At 59.7% G+C, this 15,209-nt stretch overlaps 2 protein-coding genes and 1 long non-coding RNA gene across 3 annotated transcripts; 1 reads left to right on the top strand and 2 right to left on the bottom strand.

Annotated features, from left to right (window-relative positions):
• Positions 1 to 976: 976 nt before the first annotated feature.
• Positions 977 to 2,831, bottom strand: HMX2 (H6 family homeobox 2). The gene is made up of 2 exons (XM_020899009.2): positions 2,506 to 2,831; positions 977 to 1,559 (listed from the first exon to the last, which is right to left on the bottom strand). The coding sequence occupies exons 1-2, from the start codon at positions 2,771 to 2,773 to the stop codon at positions 1,006 to 1,008; spliced, it is 822 nt and encodes a 273-aa protein (XP_020754668.2). The 5' UTR covers positions 2,774 to 2,831; the 3' UTR covers positions 977 to 1,005.
• Positions 2,832 to 3,225: 394 nt separating this feature from the next.
• On the top strand, positions 3,226 to 4,547 carry LOC139035906 (uncharacterized). The gene is made up of 3 exons (XR_011488557.1): positions 3,226 to 3,968; positions 4,077 to 4,143; positions 4,227 to 4,547. It is a non-coding gene; the product is annotated as an uncharacterized lncRNA (long non-coding RNA).
• Positions 4,548 to 13,145: 8,598 nt separating this feature from the next.
• Positions 13,146 to 14,892, bottom strand: HMX3 (H6 family homeobox 3). The gene is made up of 2 exons (XM_070469852.1): positions 14,493 to 14,892; positions 13,146 to 13,831 (listed from the first exon to the last, which is right to left on the bottom strand). Exons 1-2 carry the CDS (start codon positions 14,890 to 14,892, stop codon positions 13,146 to 13,148), a joined length of 1,086 nt encoding a protein of 361 aa, XP_070325953.1.
• Positions 14,893 to 15,209: the final 317 nt, after the last annotated feature.

Here is a 15,209-nt window from a genome sequence, read left to right as displayed (position 1 = left end):
TGGACACCTGATCCGGGCAGGGCCGCCCCACCTGCCCTGTGCCCTCGGAGAGGAGGCTCCTGTCACTGACTGGACCACGTCGCACGGCCCCGTGCTGCCGCCAACCCCAAGCCGCTCCCAGGACTAGAAAGAAGCTCGTTCCAGGAGGCAACTGCTTTGGCAACTGCAGTCCCGCATCTATCCCTCTCGGCGCCCCGTGAGCTGGATCCCTGCCGGGCTGAGTCTCTGCACAGGCTAGTGGAATGGGGTGCGCCTCCAACCCACGTGCCATCTCGGCGGCGCCCGACCTTTAACCTCTGACCTCCGCCCCACATTCCATGTGGGGAGAGCCAGACCTCCTCTGACGCACTCCTGCACTGTCCGTGAAAAAGCAACAAAAACCTGCGCGTTAGCACGCTGGCCAATCAATTGCACCAAAGTTAGCAACGATGCTTAAAATGTTTTATTTTTTCTTTTTAAAAATATTTACAGATCTGAAATTTATCCCCCTTTCGCCCCTATCTATTCTCGGGACAAGGGAAATGGAAAGAGGCGTTGAGATCATTGTTCAAAGCCCCCAAGGACTGGCTTGGCCGGCCGTGTGGGCGTGTACATATATACAGGTATATGTACGGGGAGAAGAATGTATCTGGTTTGGTGGGGGTTTTTTCCTGATTTTTTTTTTTTTTTTTGGTCCTACCGGCCAGTGTCGATCTGACCGAAACTCCCTGTCCCACCACCACCCTAGAACGTCGCCTCCAAAATGGTTTTCAAAATGTTATTGGTTTGTTTGGGGGGGCGGGTAGAGAGCAAATGATCTGGCTGGAGGGATGCCGATAAATACCAGAAACAATCAAACCAAAGTAGGGCAGAAGCCATAAATAAGAGATAATGAATACACATGGTGTATTTCGTAATATTTCTGGAAACGCGCCGCCTGCTCCGGAGTGGGGGGTGGGGGCAGCCCGCGCCAGCCTGGCGGGGAGCGGACGGGAGGGCGCGCGGCGCGGGGCCGGCGGGCCGCTATCAGTAGTCGAGCTTGTTGTACAGGTTGTAGAGAGGTAAGGCCGAGAGGTTGCTGCCCGGGTAGTAGAGCGGCGCGGGGAAGGCGAGCGAGCGCGGCACCGGCACGCGCAGCAGCGAGCTGTCCCGGAACACCAGCGGCATGCCCACCAGAGTCTGCGCCGACGCGTGCGCCATGTTGGCCGCCTCCAGTTCGGCAGAGAGCTGCCGCTTCCACTTGTTGCGGCGGTTCTGGAACCAAGTCTTGACCTGGGTCTCGGTGAGCTGCAGGCTGGAGGCGAGGCAGGCGCGCTCCGAGCTGCTCAGGTAGCGCTTCATGTCGAAGGTGGATTCGAGCTGGTACACCTGGCTGCGCGAGAAGACCGTGCGCGTCTTCTTCTTGGCCGCGCCCGCCTGCCGCTCGGCGCCGCCGCTGTCCCGCGGCCGCTCGGGCCCCGGCGACGGTGAGCCCGCGGGCAAGAGCCTGTCTTTCTCTTCCTTAAAGTCCGGGTGCGAAGAAAGGAAAGGCTTGCGCTCCGAGCTCGCCGGCCCCGCGCCTCCGCTGCCCTTGGGGGTACCTGGGGAGTGAGAACAGACAGGAGGGCCATGGAGTTGGGGGGCCTCAGGGACCCCCAGCTCCTGCTAGGACCAGGGGCTTGGCTGGTGCCTGAAGCCTTGGTTCCCATCTTCCTGGATCTCAGCCCCTACTCTTCTCGCCCTCTCGCTGAAACCCAGAAAGCGGCACCCGGCTTTTGAAAAGCAACAGGAGAGGGACCCAGCTACTTGGAGCCTGGGGTCTCTGTGCTCCCAGCTTCCTGAAAGGACCTGTAGCAACAGGGGAGGAAGTCTGGAGGGGGAATATTAGCATCTTTGTAAAAGATGATTTTGCCTTGTAGTAACTGAGCTGGAAGAGTTCCCTGATCTTTATAGGGTGGCATCGTTTCACAGGCCGTTTGTTCGGAAATCACGCTGAGGACTGACACGGGGCTCCCCTTGGTCAGATGTTGTAAAGAGGAACCATCTCTGAAAGGCACCATTGTCAATCATCTTGGAGTGCTAATCATTCCGAGGAGGAGGAGGGGAGAAAGAGAGGCAGAGGTCGAGAGAGGGGAAGAGAGAGAAGAAAAGGACGCAGAAGGAGACTGCGGTAGAGAAGGACGGACGGACCGCTCAGATCCGAGTTCCAGACCTCGTGTGCAGAAAGTATCCGATGTGCAAAGGGGATATTGCGGGCAGAGCCTTGAGAGCGGCCGGCCCTGTGCCAAACCCACAAACACACTCCCTTCAAACCAACCTTCCCCCAAACCGCGCCGCGCGGCATCCGTGTTCCGGGTTTCTTTCCGAGCGCCCGCGGGGCGGAGGAGTCAGCGAGGAGCGCGCCTCTCCCCGTCCCCACCCTCGGCCCCGGACCCCGCGCCGCCGCGTCTCTGGCCGGGGGCGGGGGGGGTCCGACGCGAGAGCCCCGGCACAGTTTCCCTCCCCTAGAGCTTGCTCCAGGCCAACCCGGCGGCTTGCCATCCTTACCCAGGCAAGGAAAGGGGATGGGGGGGTGGTGCTTGGAGCCGGGCTCCTTGGGGCCGTGCGGGTCTGGGCAGAAGCAGGCGGGTGCCTTCCAGCCGTCGTCCGGCTCCTCCTCCTCCGAGGACACGGACAGGCTGCGCTTCCTGGCCGGCCAGGCGGCCGGCTCCCTCGGCGCCTCCGAGGGGCCCCCGCCCAGGATGGACTGAATGGTGAAGCTGGATACGCCGCCGGCCGCCGGACACCCCTTGCCCGCATCTTCCTTGCTGCCCATCCTGGGTTCATAAGAAATCGGAGGAAACCAAGAACTCCCTTTAGAGATGATCTGGGTGGAAGGTGGTGCAGGCAGGCAGGCAGGCAGGCAGGCGGGGGGGGGGGGAGGGGCGGGTAGGGGAGCTGGGGGAGGGGGCGGCGAAGCTGGCGAGGAGTCCCCTCTGCGCTGGGGAAACGCGGGCACCCGACAGCTGCGCTGGGGTCCCTGCCCGCCCGGCTTCAGGTGCGCCCGCCCAGCCCCGGCGCGAATGCCCCTTCCTTGCCCGCCAGCTCGCCGGATCCCCGGCGGCGCGGAGGTGGCGCGGCCTCATTTGCATAGAGGTTACTCGGACGCGGCCAATCGCAGCGCCGCCGAGCGGCCCCGGAAAATTTCAAAAAGCACAGGCCCGGCTCTCACAGCCCCTGTCCTCCCCCGAGCTCGCGAAGAGTCCAGCGGGCATCTGCTGTGTCCAACTAGCCTGGACCGAAAGCAGGATGGATGACAGCCAGGTTCCTAGCCTCTGTGGCATCTCTGATGGCTCAGACCCCGGCCCTCTCGAGAGACAAGGGCAGCCCGGGGCTCAGAACAGGAGTGGCCCCACGCCTCCTTTAGGCGACAGGTCCTCGCACCCTCAAAGGGGCTCACAGGCTGCGCCATGACCCTCCCCATCTCCCCATGACCCTCATCCCTTCTCTGCTGGGCAGGCTGGTAGGGCTGGCAGGCCTCTGCGCCCCGCGGGGGAGGCTGAGGGTCGTGGGATTTAGGAGCGTGCGCGCGGGAACTGATGCTCTTCCTAGCAGCTTAACTAGGAGGCCTGGGAGCAGACAACTTTGGCCCTTCCTCCCTAGAGACCCCAACCTTGTCACAGGCCCAGCAGGACTGCATGATCGTTATGGGGGGTGGGGAGGCCCTAGATCTTGTTTCGGGAGATCCAGGTTCAAGTCCCAGCACCACCATTTACACGCTAGGTGAACTTGGACAAGTCAAGTCCCAATCAGAGCCTCACTGGCTTCATAGGTGATACGCACCCATTAATATCCCCTTCCCTTCACCTGTTTTGAGAATGGCCTAGGTAAGAATGAAAGGTACCCTGTAAACCTCTGTAAACAGCCCAAAGCTCGGCCTTGTCTTCCCTGACTCTCGTTTTTAGGTAAATATTGGAGATCTGGGAATTGCTACAAAAATAGCGATTTGCTCCAGGAAAGGGGAGAAAGAGGTGAGGACCATAGTTTTAGGATTAGGCAAAGGGTATTCAAATGGGGAGGTGACCTTGAACAGGATTCTTAAACTTTCTGAGCCTTGGTTTTCTCATTTTTTAAATTAGGGGAAAGCGACGATCACCTCGAAGAAGCTAAATGAGGTCAAAGTGCTAATTCTGAGCACAACTTGCGGTAGGCGCTCGGTTACCCATAAGTTCCCTAAGGTGTTTGCACGCCCCCATCAAAGCCCTGACTCCTGCTCTTTTAATTCCCAGATCAACTGGTACCAGATGCGGAACCCACGCGACGCAGGCAAAACGTTTCGGGGGCACAGTTGTCTACACAAGCCTCGAGGAACCCAAGGTGAGGCAAGACTCCAAGGCGCTCAGGCGACCTCAGCCCCGGGTCTGCAGCCTCCGGTACGGCTCGGCCAAATGATCCCAGGAGCCCTGACCCTACGGTGCCCCCCCCCCCAAATGCAGCCAAGGGAGAGGGGAGACTCTCCCCACAAATGTCCAGACGCTGTCCCCATGACGGTGCAGTTCCCTCCTCGCCCGCGCCGCGCCCGGGTTATTGAGTAAAACGCTTATAATATCATTAGCCGCGGTGAGTTACCGACTGCAGCCCTACCCGTGGCAGAACCTCTTCCTACTTAACTCCTCCAAGGGCTCGTTAATGGGCTAATTGATTAGGAGTCGGCGGCGCAGCGGGGGCAGGGGCAGGCGAGGGGGCGGGGGCCGGAGGCTATGCGCCACGGCCCGGGAGGGAGGCCGGCGAGGGGCAGGTGCCGGCCTCCGTCACCGCATTAACCTCTTCAGGGCTCGGCGGCGGGGTCGAGACACATTACAAATGGTCAGCTTTAATCATGGTGTCAGCTCATTAACCCGGAAGGACCCGGTGCTGAAATACAATTTGCGCGTCCTCCTCTGCGCGGCCGCGGCGCGAGCTCCCGGGCTACGTCACAGCCCGGCCCGCGCGCCCCCGCACGGTTGCGGGGTAGAAGGGAGCATCCTGGAAACCAAGAGCCGACTCGCACCAGCCTGCGACCTCTCGGCGCGGGTCTCCCGGCCGGGCTGCGCCCACCCCGCGAGAAACAGGCCGACGCGGCGAGCGGGAGCCTGGGGAAGAAACGTCCTTTGGGAAAGAAACATCCTTTGGGGTAGAAGGAGGGCTTTCGTTGAACCCTTTTGAGCTAACAAATACTCGACGCCGGCAACCTGGACTATCCAGAACGCATCTGGTCATTCTTCACTTGAATCCTCAGAGCAAACCTGTGGTGCCGATCCTTAGCCCCAGTGTACAGGCGGGGAAACTGAGGCCCAGGAGAAAAAAAGTGACCAGCCCAAGTAGAGTAAGCAAGATGGAAGCCCGAGGTTGTCCCACTGCCTGTACGCGGCCCTGGGGAAGGGGCGAGGGGCGGGGGCAGGCATTGATGCTGAGCTTGGGAGTGGCTGCGGGGTAGACTGTGAGGACCCCGGCTACCTCAAGCCCGCCCGGACGGGTGTTTGGGTGGAGCTGGCCTCTGCCAAGGCAGTGGCCAGGTGTGGCAGCGGCGGGGCCTCTGGGATGAGCCTCGGAGAAGCAACTCCCAGACCCGGCGAGCTTCGGGGGGTCGGGGGCGGGCGTGCAGCCTCGTTTGAGGACTCTTAGGAAACCGTGCAGCCTCGCGACCCCCAGCCGCCACCACCACCAGCTTCCGCGGGCTAATTTGGGAGGGAAGCCTGAAGGAGCCTCCTGGCCGAGTTCTCCGCCTGCTCGCTATGCTCCTCGCGATCGCTTCGACGGTCTGGTCTACACGGGCGCGCGCTGCTGCACAGCCTCCTCCTCCGCCCAGGCACCTCTTCGGACGCGAACACCGTAAACCTCAGGCTCGTCGGCATAACGCTTCCGCCGGGGCAAGCATTCGTCCGCAAACGTGCGCTACAGCGCCAGACACACTGCCCCGAGCCCGGGAAATGATGGTGGTGGTGGCGCAGGCCGAAGGCGGGAAGGCTGCAGCGGAGAGGCTGTGGGGGGGGAGACCGGGCAAACGGGTCCTCCACGCCTCCTCTCCTTTCAACTGGTCACGGGCGGGGTCTCCCGCTGTCCCTCGGTTACGGACAGCAGTCCCACTGCAGGGGCCAGAGGCCCAGGACAGGATCTCCCCGCCCTCTCTTGGCATTTGGGGGGGGGTCCCCGAGACTTAATGGCGAAGGCAGAGACCCAGACTCCCTCTCCTGGGCTGAGCGCAGCTGCAAACCACACGGCCAGGAAACTTCAGCTTCAGGAACCACCACCCACAGACACCCCGTCTCTCTGCCCTCGAGCGTGGTAATCCTTCCACTCGGTCCCACCTCCCGCCCCACCCTCCTAGTTTCGGGGTAGCTCCGCCCCTCCTTAGTTCAACCAGATTAACAGTCAGGCCCCTCAGGCCCCTCGTCATCCTTGGGATCGCTCCCCCCTCCCCTTCCCGTTTCCTGGGAATTAGGCATAACCGAGTTCCAAGGAATGATAAACTTTCCGAGACTGAAAGGACGCTTAAAGTTTAGGTCTCGAGATTATGCTGCTGCTCAATATTAAAGCGGCCCAGAGCAAACTTGCCGAGAAGCCTAATAAAAATTGATCCTCTCTGCTCTGCGGCAGTCGGGAAATAGGCTGGCTGAGCCGGGTAATAGTGGAAGAAGGCTCCCTCCGAAATGACAGATGAAGTCATAAACAAGTTTGATCTTGGAATCAAGCTTCGATAAATATTAAACACAGTCTGCCCCCCCCCCTTTGTGCGAGTGGATTATGATATATGGCGCGTCGAAACTTTAAAATAAGGAAATACCAGAGAAAATGATCTCAATAAATTTTCTAAGTATAAACGTTGATTATGTTTCGATTTTCATTCAAGGGCCTCTGCTGTTCGTTCTTTGGTGCAAATGACATCTTGCAATAGGCTTTTGGGGAAAAGGGCTCCTTATTTGAAAAAGAGAGCCCCAGAGGTGTACAATTTATGTAATCTGCGGCTGGAAAATGAATTGTGTAATTTATTGGAAAACAGAAAGTCATGAAGATTGGATCAGCATAGCCGAGTCCCAACACCCCCCTCCCCACATCCATCAAGTTCCAATTAACAGCCTAACCAGAGAGCTTTAATGGGTTTCCAATCTAGTGGCCTGATAGACTCATCAATTCCTCTGGGAGAAATTAAGAAAATCGACCGCCCCTTGGCGACGCAGTGTCATTCCTTTCTGCAACTATATGTCAAATTAAAAACACAATTAAAATTTAAACTGTTTCAATCAAAGGGTGCCCTGCAACCTATGTTTCACTTAATAGAACTTTGATGAAAATCTGATGCGTGCACTCCATCACCAAGGGGGGCGAGGGCGGCGAAGCTCACAAGAGAAGGGGATTCTTTCTTTTTCTTCAAGACTTTAGCGCTCGGGTGAGGAACGCCAGGTGACTCCACCTCGCAGTTCCAGTCTAAATGATGGGAGCCACGCGCTCTCGGCGCGTTCTCGCTCTCTTCACTCTCACCTCTCCCTCAACTCTTTTTCTTCTCGGTCCACTGCAACCAGAAGGGATCCTTTAGGAATCCGGCGACAGAGATTTGGGGGGGCAGTTTTCGCTGCGAAGAGGAATCGCCTGGAGCAGCAGCCAAGGAAGGGAGCTGGGCTAGTACAACAAGTGGGCATCTCCTGGAAACTGTCTGAGAAGGCCCGCTGCCTCCAACTATCTCTTGTCGCTGGTCTCCGAAACTGCCCGGACACACGGTGAAAGTGCAACGGGATCCTTCTGGAGGCAGAAGGGTGGGGAAGGATCCCTAGCGGAAAAACGGACACCCGCTGCGCTGCTGTCAGAGACCGGATTACCTAGAAACCGCTCCCCCCAACCCCCAATAAGCCTCCAGGGTACTTCCGCAACAGGCGCCAAGTTCGGGAACAGGCGCATCCCAGATCTCAAGATCCGGGTCCGGGGCCCCAGGCGGGGCTCCAGAGTACAGCACTCCGGTTGTCTTTGTGGCCCTTTTCTCTCTTCCGCCATCCGCCTACAGCACCCTCCCAAATGTTCGTAGGCCAAAGGTCACTATTCGTCCCGCGCACCCAGACAGGCGCACTGCTCACATGGCCGTGCACACTGCGAGATGAGCGCGCCCAGGCGAACGGATCGCTCGCACCCAAAAGGCAGACTGGCCAGCAGGCTGGGCGGGGGTGGGCGAGCAGAGAATGGGCGGGAAGCCGGGAGGAGGGGCGGAGAAGTGCCTCTGCCGGGCCAGGTGCAAGTGCCCTGGAGGGCGACATTCCAGGGGCTTCCCCAGCTGTGCTTTGGACCCCCAAGTGAGGCTTTCCATGGGACTCACAGCTTTTACACTCCGACCCCGCCGCCGTGACCACTAGCAAGGTCTTTGCCTGGCCGCTTGGCGGTCCACTCTTGGAGGAAGAAACCTCCGGGATGGGTCTCAGGGCCCGGGGCGTGGACAAGCGAGAGGGGTGGGGCGACATGGGGCCCGGGAGGCGGGCAGGGCGGTTCTCGGATTAGTCTCCAGCCCCCGCAGGGCCTCTCCAGGGAAGTTCAGGTACCCCGCGCGGTAGAAGCAGGAAAGCTTGGCCCAGGCCCAGGCAGCTCAACAACACCAGCTCTCGTCAAAGCCCCCGAGGGTCGAAAGTTGCGTAGCCCTCAAGGCCACCGCTGCTCTGACCCCCACTCCCATCGCCCGGGCCCAGGCTGCCCCAGCGTGCGCTTGCAGAAGAGAAAGCAAATCCCACCGACCTGCGTGCCTCCTCTTTCTCTCCGCTCTACCCTCCAGCGCGTGCTCTGGGGTTCTGGCGTGCCCGGGCCTGCGAAGGGACGTCCTGGTTCAGAATGAGCGTCCAGTGGCGGGGGGAGGGGTGGGTAGTTTATATCTGTCTTGCTCTTATTTGATGTACACACACCTGCTCTATTTACTACCAAATAAAAGAAATACATCTGTGTTGCCAACAGAAACAGCTCGAGAGCTTGCTCACTGGTCTCCCAGGGCTCCGAGATGCTCGCCGGTGCTCAGAGCCGGACACAGTGGGACCCCGGCTCCGAGTGAGGTCCTGGCCTATAAGCATATGGGGGTCTGCAGTGGGATGTTGGCGGCGTCCACAGTTTGTCCCAGGTGGCTGGTGAGGAGGGAACAGGAGGCATCTCTGCTCAGAAGATTTCAAGCTTCGTGCCGCAGAGGTTGCAGCGCCACCTCGCTCCCTACCCAATCTTCTCCCCAAGGTTCTTCCCAGCTTGCCTTAGCCTGGGGCCATCAGAGAAAACCAGCTGCCCAGGCACCCAGAACATGTGCCTGACTGTGTCTGCTGCTGTGATGCTGTGTGATCATAATGCAGATGTGATGCTCAACGCATATACAGGCTGTGTCCTGGGAACCCCTGCATATGGGGTCTGTCAGGAGCTCTAACTAAAGGGGGGGCGGGGTGAGTGTTTTAAATCACCTATGAGTGTGAGTGTATCCTGTATGTTGTCTGCGTGTGTGTCTGTTTGGATGGTGCAGAAACTATTAAGCCAGGAGGCCGATGCCATTGCACTGACTTAATTGGGGGTTCCCATGGGGGGAAGGATCTGAAGTTAGGATCAGAGAGAAGGCTGGATTCCACCATCCGAAGGGATAAAGTCAGGGGTGTTGGCTCAGTGTCCTATGGTTAGGGCATACCAGCAGCTCTGGCTTCCCAGGACAGATGTCTTGGAGGAGTTGAGTTGGAGGTACCCTCACGCACCCCACAGAACCCCTTCTGCTGAGTGGTTCTGGCAGCTCCTGGCAATTTCCCCAGAGGCAGCACCTACAGAAGCGTTCTGTCTGGGGGTGGGGGGCAGGGGGCAGATGACCCAGGCCAGTTCAGTCTCACAAGTGCTGTCTTGGCCTCTACACAGACTTGCAGTAGAGCCTAGAATGCTTCATGCTCAGGGAGCAGCTTCCATGCTGTCTCTTGCATCCTGAGAAATACTGCGACCCCCACCCAAAAGGAGCGAGTTGGAGGGTTTCTGCCTGGGCAGGCTTCTAGGCTCACATCTCAGCCAGTTCCAGGCCACAGCCCAGCCACGTTCCTCCCCCAGGGCATGCACCTTGGCTCCTGGAAGGGACTCCCTGGCCTAGGGCAACGGGGGGTCCTCAAAGGGAGGCCAGGACAAAGAATCAACTGTGCCGGTGGAGAACCAGCTATTTCTCGACTTTGTAAAGACCGGGTCAGTCAAGAACCGTTTTCTAGAATCCAAACACAAATAAAGAAGTATTTTGGTGGTTGATAACATCGTGTTCTGGCTGTAAAATCTAAGAACGTGTTTGCTATTGCAACATTATTTTTAATGAGCTGTTATTGGCCTGTCCCGCAGTTAGTATTGCCAACAGTAAAAGGCATCACTGTGTTTGCAGGTAACACATGGAATAACATATTTGGCCCCTGAATTTCTGTTTATTTTTCACTTGTGACACATGCCCTCGTTTTTATCCCAAACCAGAGGGAAATAAAGGCAGATCTGTCTTCCACTGAGGTCCAGGCTAAATCTTGCCATAAATACGCATGCCAGTTTATTTGGAGGCAGTTTCCCGTCAATAGAAAACGATACTCGACGTTTCAGCCACAGTATAATCAATCCTGTGGACTGGGCTTGAGCAACTGTAAAGCTCTGGGAGAAGGCGTGGGGGCGCGTGCAGGCGCTCCCCAGCGGCCGCGCCCGCGGTGTGCTCGCCCGAATCTTCGCCATCTCCGGGTTCCTCGTCTCCCCCTTCTTGACTCCCCAGCTTCAAACGCGCCCAGCCAGGAGCCGGCGTGCGGGCCGCGAGCCCTAAGGCAGGCTGCCGAGCCGCGCAGGCGAGAAGCTCCCGAGCGAGCCCCTGCCTCCGCCCTCAGGACCCGCGCTCGCGAGCGGCTCCGGGAGCGCGGGGTTCGGCAGCCGGTCTACGCAGAGCGTAGAGGCCGGGGCCTGGCGAGAGCCTGGGAAACGCCAGCGCTGCGCTTCCCCGAAGCGGCCGAGATCGGGGTGGGGGAACCCAAAGAAAGCGTGCGCCCGCGAGGCGTTGGCGCGGTGCACAGAAAAGGATCTGGCCACGAGGAGACAGTCCTCTCGGTCGCCGCCGCCGCCGCAGTCGGGTGGCCTCTGCTCCCCGGCACTGGACAGACCATGACCGTGTCCACACCCGAATCGCCCCGGGAGCCACAGTGCTTCCAGGCCTGGGGAGGCCTCTCTATACCGGAGTCGCGAGCCGCGGTCTCTAGGGCTGGCTCGCCTCCCTAGGGTCGCCCTCTCTCGGCCTGGCCGCTCCCAGCTGGACGTCGCGATCGGCCTCTGGCTCCCCCGGCTAAGCTCCAAGTTCACCCCCTTCTTCCGTCCCCAGCCCGCATCCCGGAGGCAGCGGAGCCGACCCCACTCGGGCCCACGGTGCCCAGGGATGTTCTGCCCAGAAGCTTGCGGCTCCTAAAGGACCCCGCGGCCTGGGAACGGAATTCGAGGCGGCTGCCCTGCGATGGGAAATAACCAGTGGTCTCAGCTCGCGGCTGTCGCTGCGCTCGATTTCGCGAACTAGATAAGACTAGGTCCTCACCCCTTCCGCCCCGCATTCTTCCCTTGCTCGCACCGGCGTTTCAAGAGGCAGACGGCACCGGGGAGAGAGCGCAGCTCTGGTCTCGAACAAAGCCGCCTCTGTCTCCGCCGCCTCCCGATTAGAGGGGTGTACGTCGAGGTCGGACTCGGCCAGTCTGCAGAGGCTGCCAGAGAGCGAGGCAGAAAAGAGTTTGGAGACACCTGCTCTGGGGAAAACCGTCCAAAGTTACACACTCCGGCCACAGGAAATGCTTCGCTTTTCTTTTTAATTAATTCCATTTCACGACAACATGAAGTGTAACAATATTTTGTGATTCCCTCTCCCCTTCTTTTTCTTAAAAAGGGCCTGAATCCGGGCAGGGGGGAGGGTGATGGGTGGCAGGGACAAACTACCGCGGAACAACAGGTGTAGCCGACAGAAAGGAAAAAGATTGGGTGGCAGAGCCAGGAGCCCTGAGGAGTTGAGGGTGAACTTTACAAGAAATCTGTACATTTATCAAATAAGTTAAAATTCTCCTAAATTGATTGTCCTTCACTTAAAGCGCTCCAGTATGCCTATCTTACTTCTTCGAGCATCCCTACCTATCCTTGTCTCCTTCCTTCCCCCTTTTCTCCTTAATTTCCTCCTCATAAACGATTGACTGGGATTAGACATTGAAAACGTCAGCTTCTCTCCACAGAAGAAGAAGCAGGGCTCTCAGGAAATTTTGTACAATATTGCACAGGTCAAAAATACAACAGTTACTGCAGAACAAAAAGATAGGGGGAGAGGATAAAAAATAGGTTGGTTTGTTTTTTAATATTGAAATCACTCTCTCAAAACAGGGAACAAAGTAACAATAGGAATATTAATAATAATTTACCAACAAATGAAACTTCCCAAACAGAGGCTACTAATAAATAAGATCATTCACACCAGGCCAGATGTGGAGGTGTTTCAAAAATCAGAAGTCTGATTGTGGGCTATCTTATCCTTTCCCTTTAAACACTTAGAGAATTCATCCATCACAAAAAGGGACCAATGAAGAGGTGAACTGCGACAGACCTCTGCCGGAGAGAGGAGAGAGAAAAGTGGCCTGAGTCTGGGTTCTTATGAGAAGCTGCTCAGATTCTGAAAATTGGGGAGTAATTGATTGGGAGTAAAGGGGAACAGCCACACCCAGAGATCCAGAATAAAAGTACAATGTGAATTCTCTCTCTCCCCCTCGACTTCTGAAAAATAGTTCTTTAGAAAATGAATAAACTGGGGGTTCAGGCTTTGCGTTTACTTTCCTTGTATAAAAATAAACCCAAAAAGTCACAGCGCAATGAGAATCTGGGAGGGGGATGGGGGGTGAGAGGATCGCACATTTTACAAAAGCTTCCAGCCGAAATATTTGACCTGGAAATGTCTCTTTCTTGCTTTCTCTTAATATAAACCGAAACCAAAAGTAAGAGGGGAAGCGCCTCAAATCCATTAGGGGTGAATTGCACGAAAATGCATTGCAAATACTTACAAAAAAAAACGCTACCGACTGGGGGAGGGGAGGCCGGGGCCGCGCGCCGGAGCCCCGGCTCCCGAAGGCCGCTGGACGTCTCGGCGCCCTCTGCCCGGCCCAGTCTCCTCCGGGGCCTGGAAGGGGGCCGGGCGCGCCCTCCTCCTCCCCTCTCGGGCCTCAGACGGGCCGGAGCAGCGGCACGGACGAGACCACGGGGTGCGAGTAGTAGACAGGGTGCGGGAAGGTGAGCAGCGGCTGGCTGACCGGCACCGGGGCCCCCGCGGCCGCGGCCGCCGCGCCGTCGGCGGCCGAGTTCTCGTGGTAGAGGATGGGCACGCGCACGATGCGCTGCGCCGCGGCGTGGCTCAGGTTGGCCGCCTCCAGCTCGGCCGCCAGCTGCCGCTTCCACTTGTTGCGGCGGTTCTGGAACCAGATCTTGACCTGCGTCTCGGTGAGGTGCAGGGACGCGGCCAGGCCGGCGCGCTCCGAGCTGCTCAGGTAGCGCTTCATGTCAAAGGTGGACTCAAGCTGGAAGACCTGGCTGCGCGAGAAGACCGTGCGCGTCTTCTTCTTGCGGCACGCGGGCTTCTTCTCCGGGCTCTCTGCGCCCTTCTTCCAGTCCTCGGTGCCCGGCGTCGCCGCCGCCGCCGCCGCGGCCGCCCCCACGCTCGCCCCGGCCGCGCCCGGCGCCGCCTCGCCCTCCTTCTTGCCTTCCTCCGAATCGCTCTCCTCCAGAATGATCTCGTCCGGGCTCTTGGAGTCCAGCTCCTTGTGGTCGGGGTCGGCCTTCAGCAGCGGCTCGGGGGAGTCGCGGTCGGTGCCCGAGGCGGGGGAGGAGTCTCGCAGCAGGGCCTTCTCCGAGGCTGGGGAGAGACAGACAGACGGACGCACAGACACACACACACGCACACGGACACAGCCTTCAGCGAGGCCTGGCGCCTGGGGGGCCGCAGGCTCACACCGCGACGGCTTCCGGGCCCCAGGCATCGAGGCCTCACCATTCCCGCGGGCCTCCTTCCCAGCTGGGCCAGAAGAGGGGCGCCGCGCCCCGACATCCGACCTTCTCCCGGGGACAGGCTGGAGCGACCCGGAGACGGCGGCAGGGCCGGTTTCTTTCTTTCCCTCAGTTCTCCCACCAGGGGCCCGCGAGCAGATTCGCCTCCAGCTTAGGCACCCCCCCCCCGGGTCACTCCCTTCATCCAGGCCAAGTTCCCCTTGTCCCAGCCACCTGACGCCACCTCCCCATTCGTGCCCGAGATCCCTTTTCCCGGGAAGCGCCATGCCCGGGATCCAACTTCACTTCTTTCCTCACCAAGTGGGATTGGATTCCCGAGCAGCGCAACAGAGCGCGCGGGCAGGAGCTCCAAGTTAGGGGACGGAGGAAGTTGGCCAAACAAGCGCGTTTGTGGGTTACAGGTCGGGGCGGATAGGGCCGGGGAGGGTGATGGTCCCGGGTCTACGATGGGACGCAGTGCAGAAAGGCTCGTGGGGAAAGACAACGAAAGTTCAAAGATAGGTCGGTACCTTCAGGTCGCGGGAGGTGGCCGCCGGCGGGGGTCAGGGTGTAGGGGTACCACCAGGCCGGGGAGCGCTCCAGGTAGTGCGCGGGCAGGGCAAACCTCTGCGCCGGGATCTCAAAGCGGGGGAAAGCCAGGTCGCCCACCTGCGAGAGCGCGAAGCCCGCGGCTCCCTCCAAGGCTCCCTTGGCCGCAGCGGCCGCGGCAGCTGCCGCGGCGGCTGCGGCTGAGGCCGGAGCGAAGAGCGTCCGTGGGGGCGGCTGCGGCTTAGGGGGCGGCCGATGGTGGTCTCCGTTGAGTAGGTTCTTGATGGAGAACGGGGACTCCTTGGGCGCGGGAGGCGGGGGAGGCGGCGGTGGGGGCTGCGCGCTAGCGGTGCCGGGGGCGTCCGGCCCGGGCTCCGGCATGGTCCCCTCTCCTCCGAGTCCCCGGGAGGGAGGGAGCGGGACAGGCGGGCGTCTGGGCGAGCGGACGGGCGCCGGAAATCAGACCATAAACGGAACTCAACTACGGGGCGCAAAGTCGGGGGCCGCCCCGGGCGCAAATCCAGCGGCAGGAGGGCGGGGTGAGGGCCCGGCCGGGGCGGGCTCGCATGGGGGAGGGGTGCCGAGGGGCGGGGAGCGGCCCTGCCGCGGCACCGAGGGAGCGAGGCGGCTCGGCGGCGGCGGCGGCGGCGGCGGCTCCCGGGGAGGAGGCGGCAAGAGCAGTCCCCGGCTTGGGGCTG

Source organism: Odocoileus virginianus, chromosome 7 (assembly GCF_023699985.2).
Source record: "Odocoileus virginianus isolate 20LAN1187 ecotype Illinois chromosome 7, Ovbor_1.2, whole genome shotgun sequence".
NCBI lineage: Eukaryota > Metazoa > Chordata > Mammalia > Artiodactyla > Cervidae > Odocoileus > Odocoileus virginianus.
The sequence above is the reverse complement of the archived record's forward strand: the minus strand, read 5'-3'. Positions and strand labels throughout refer to the sequence as shown.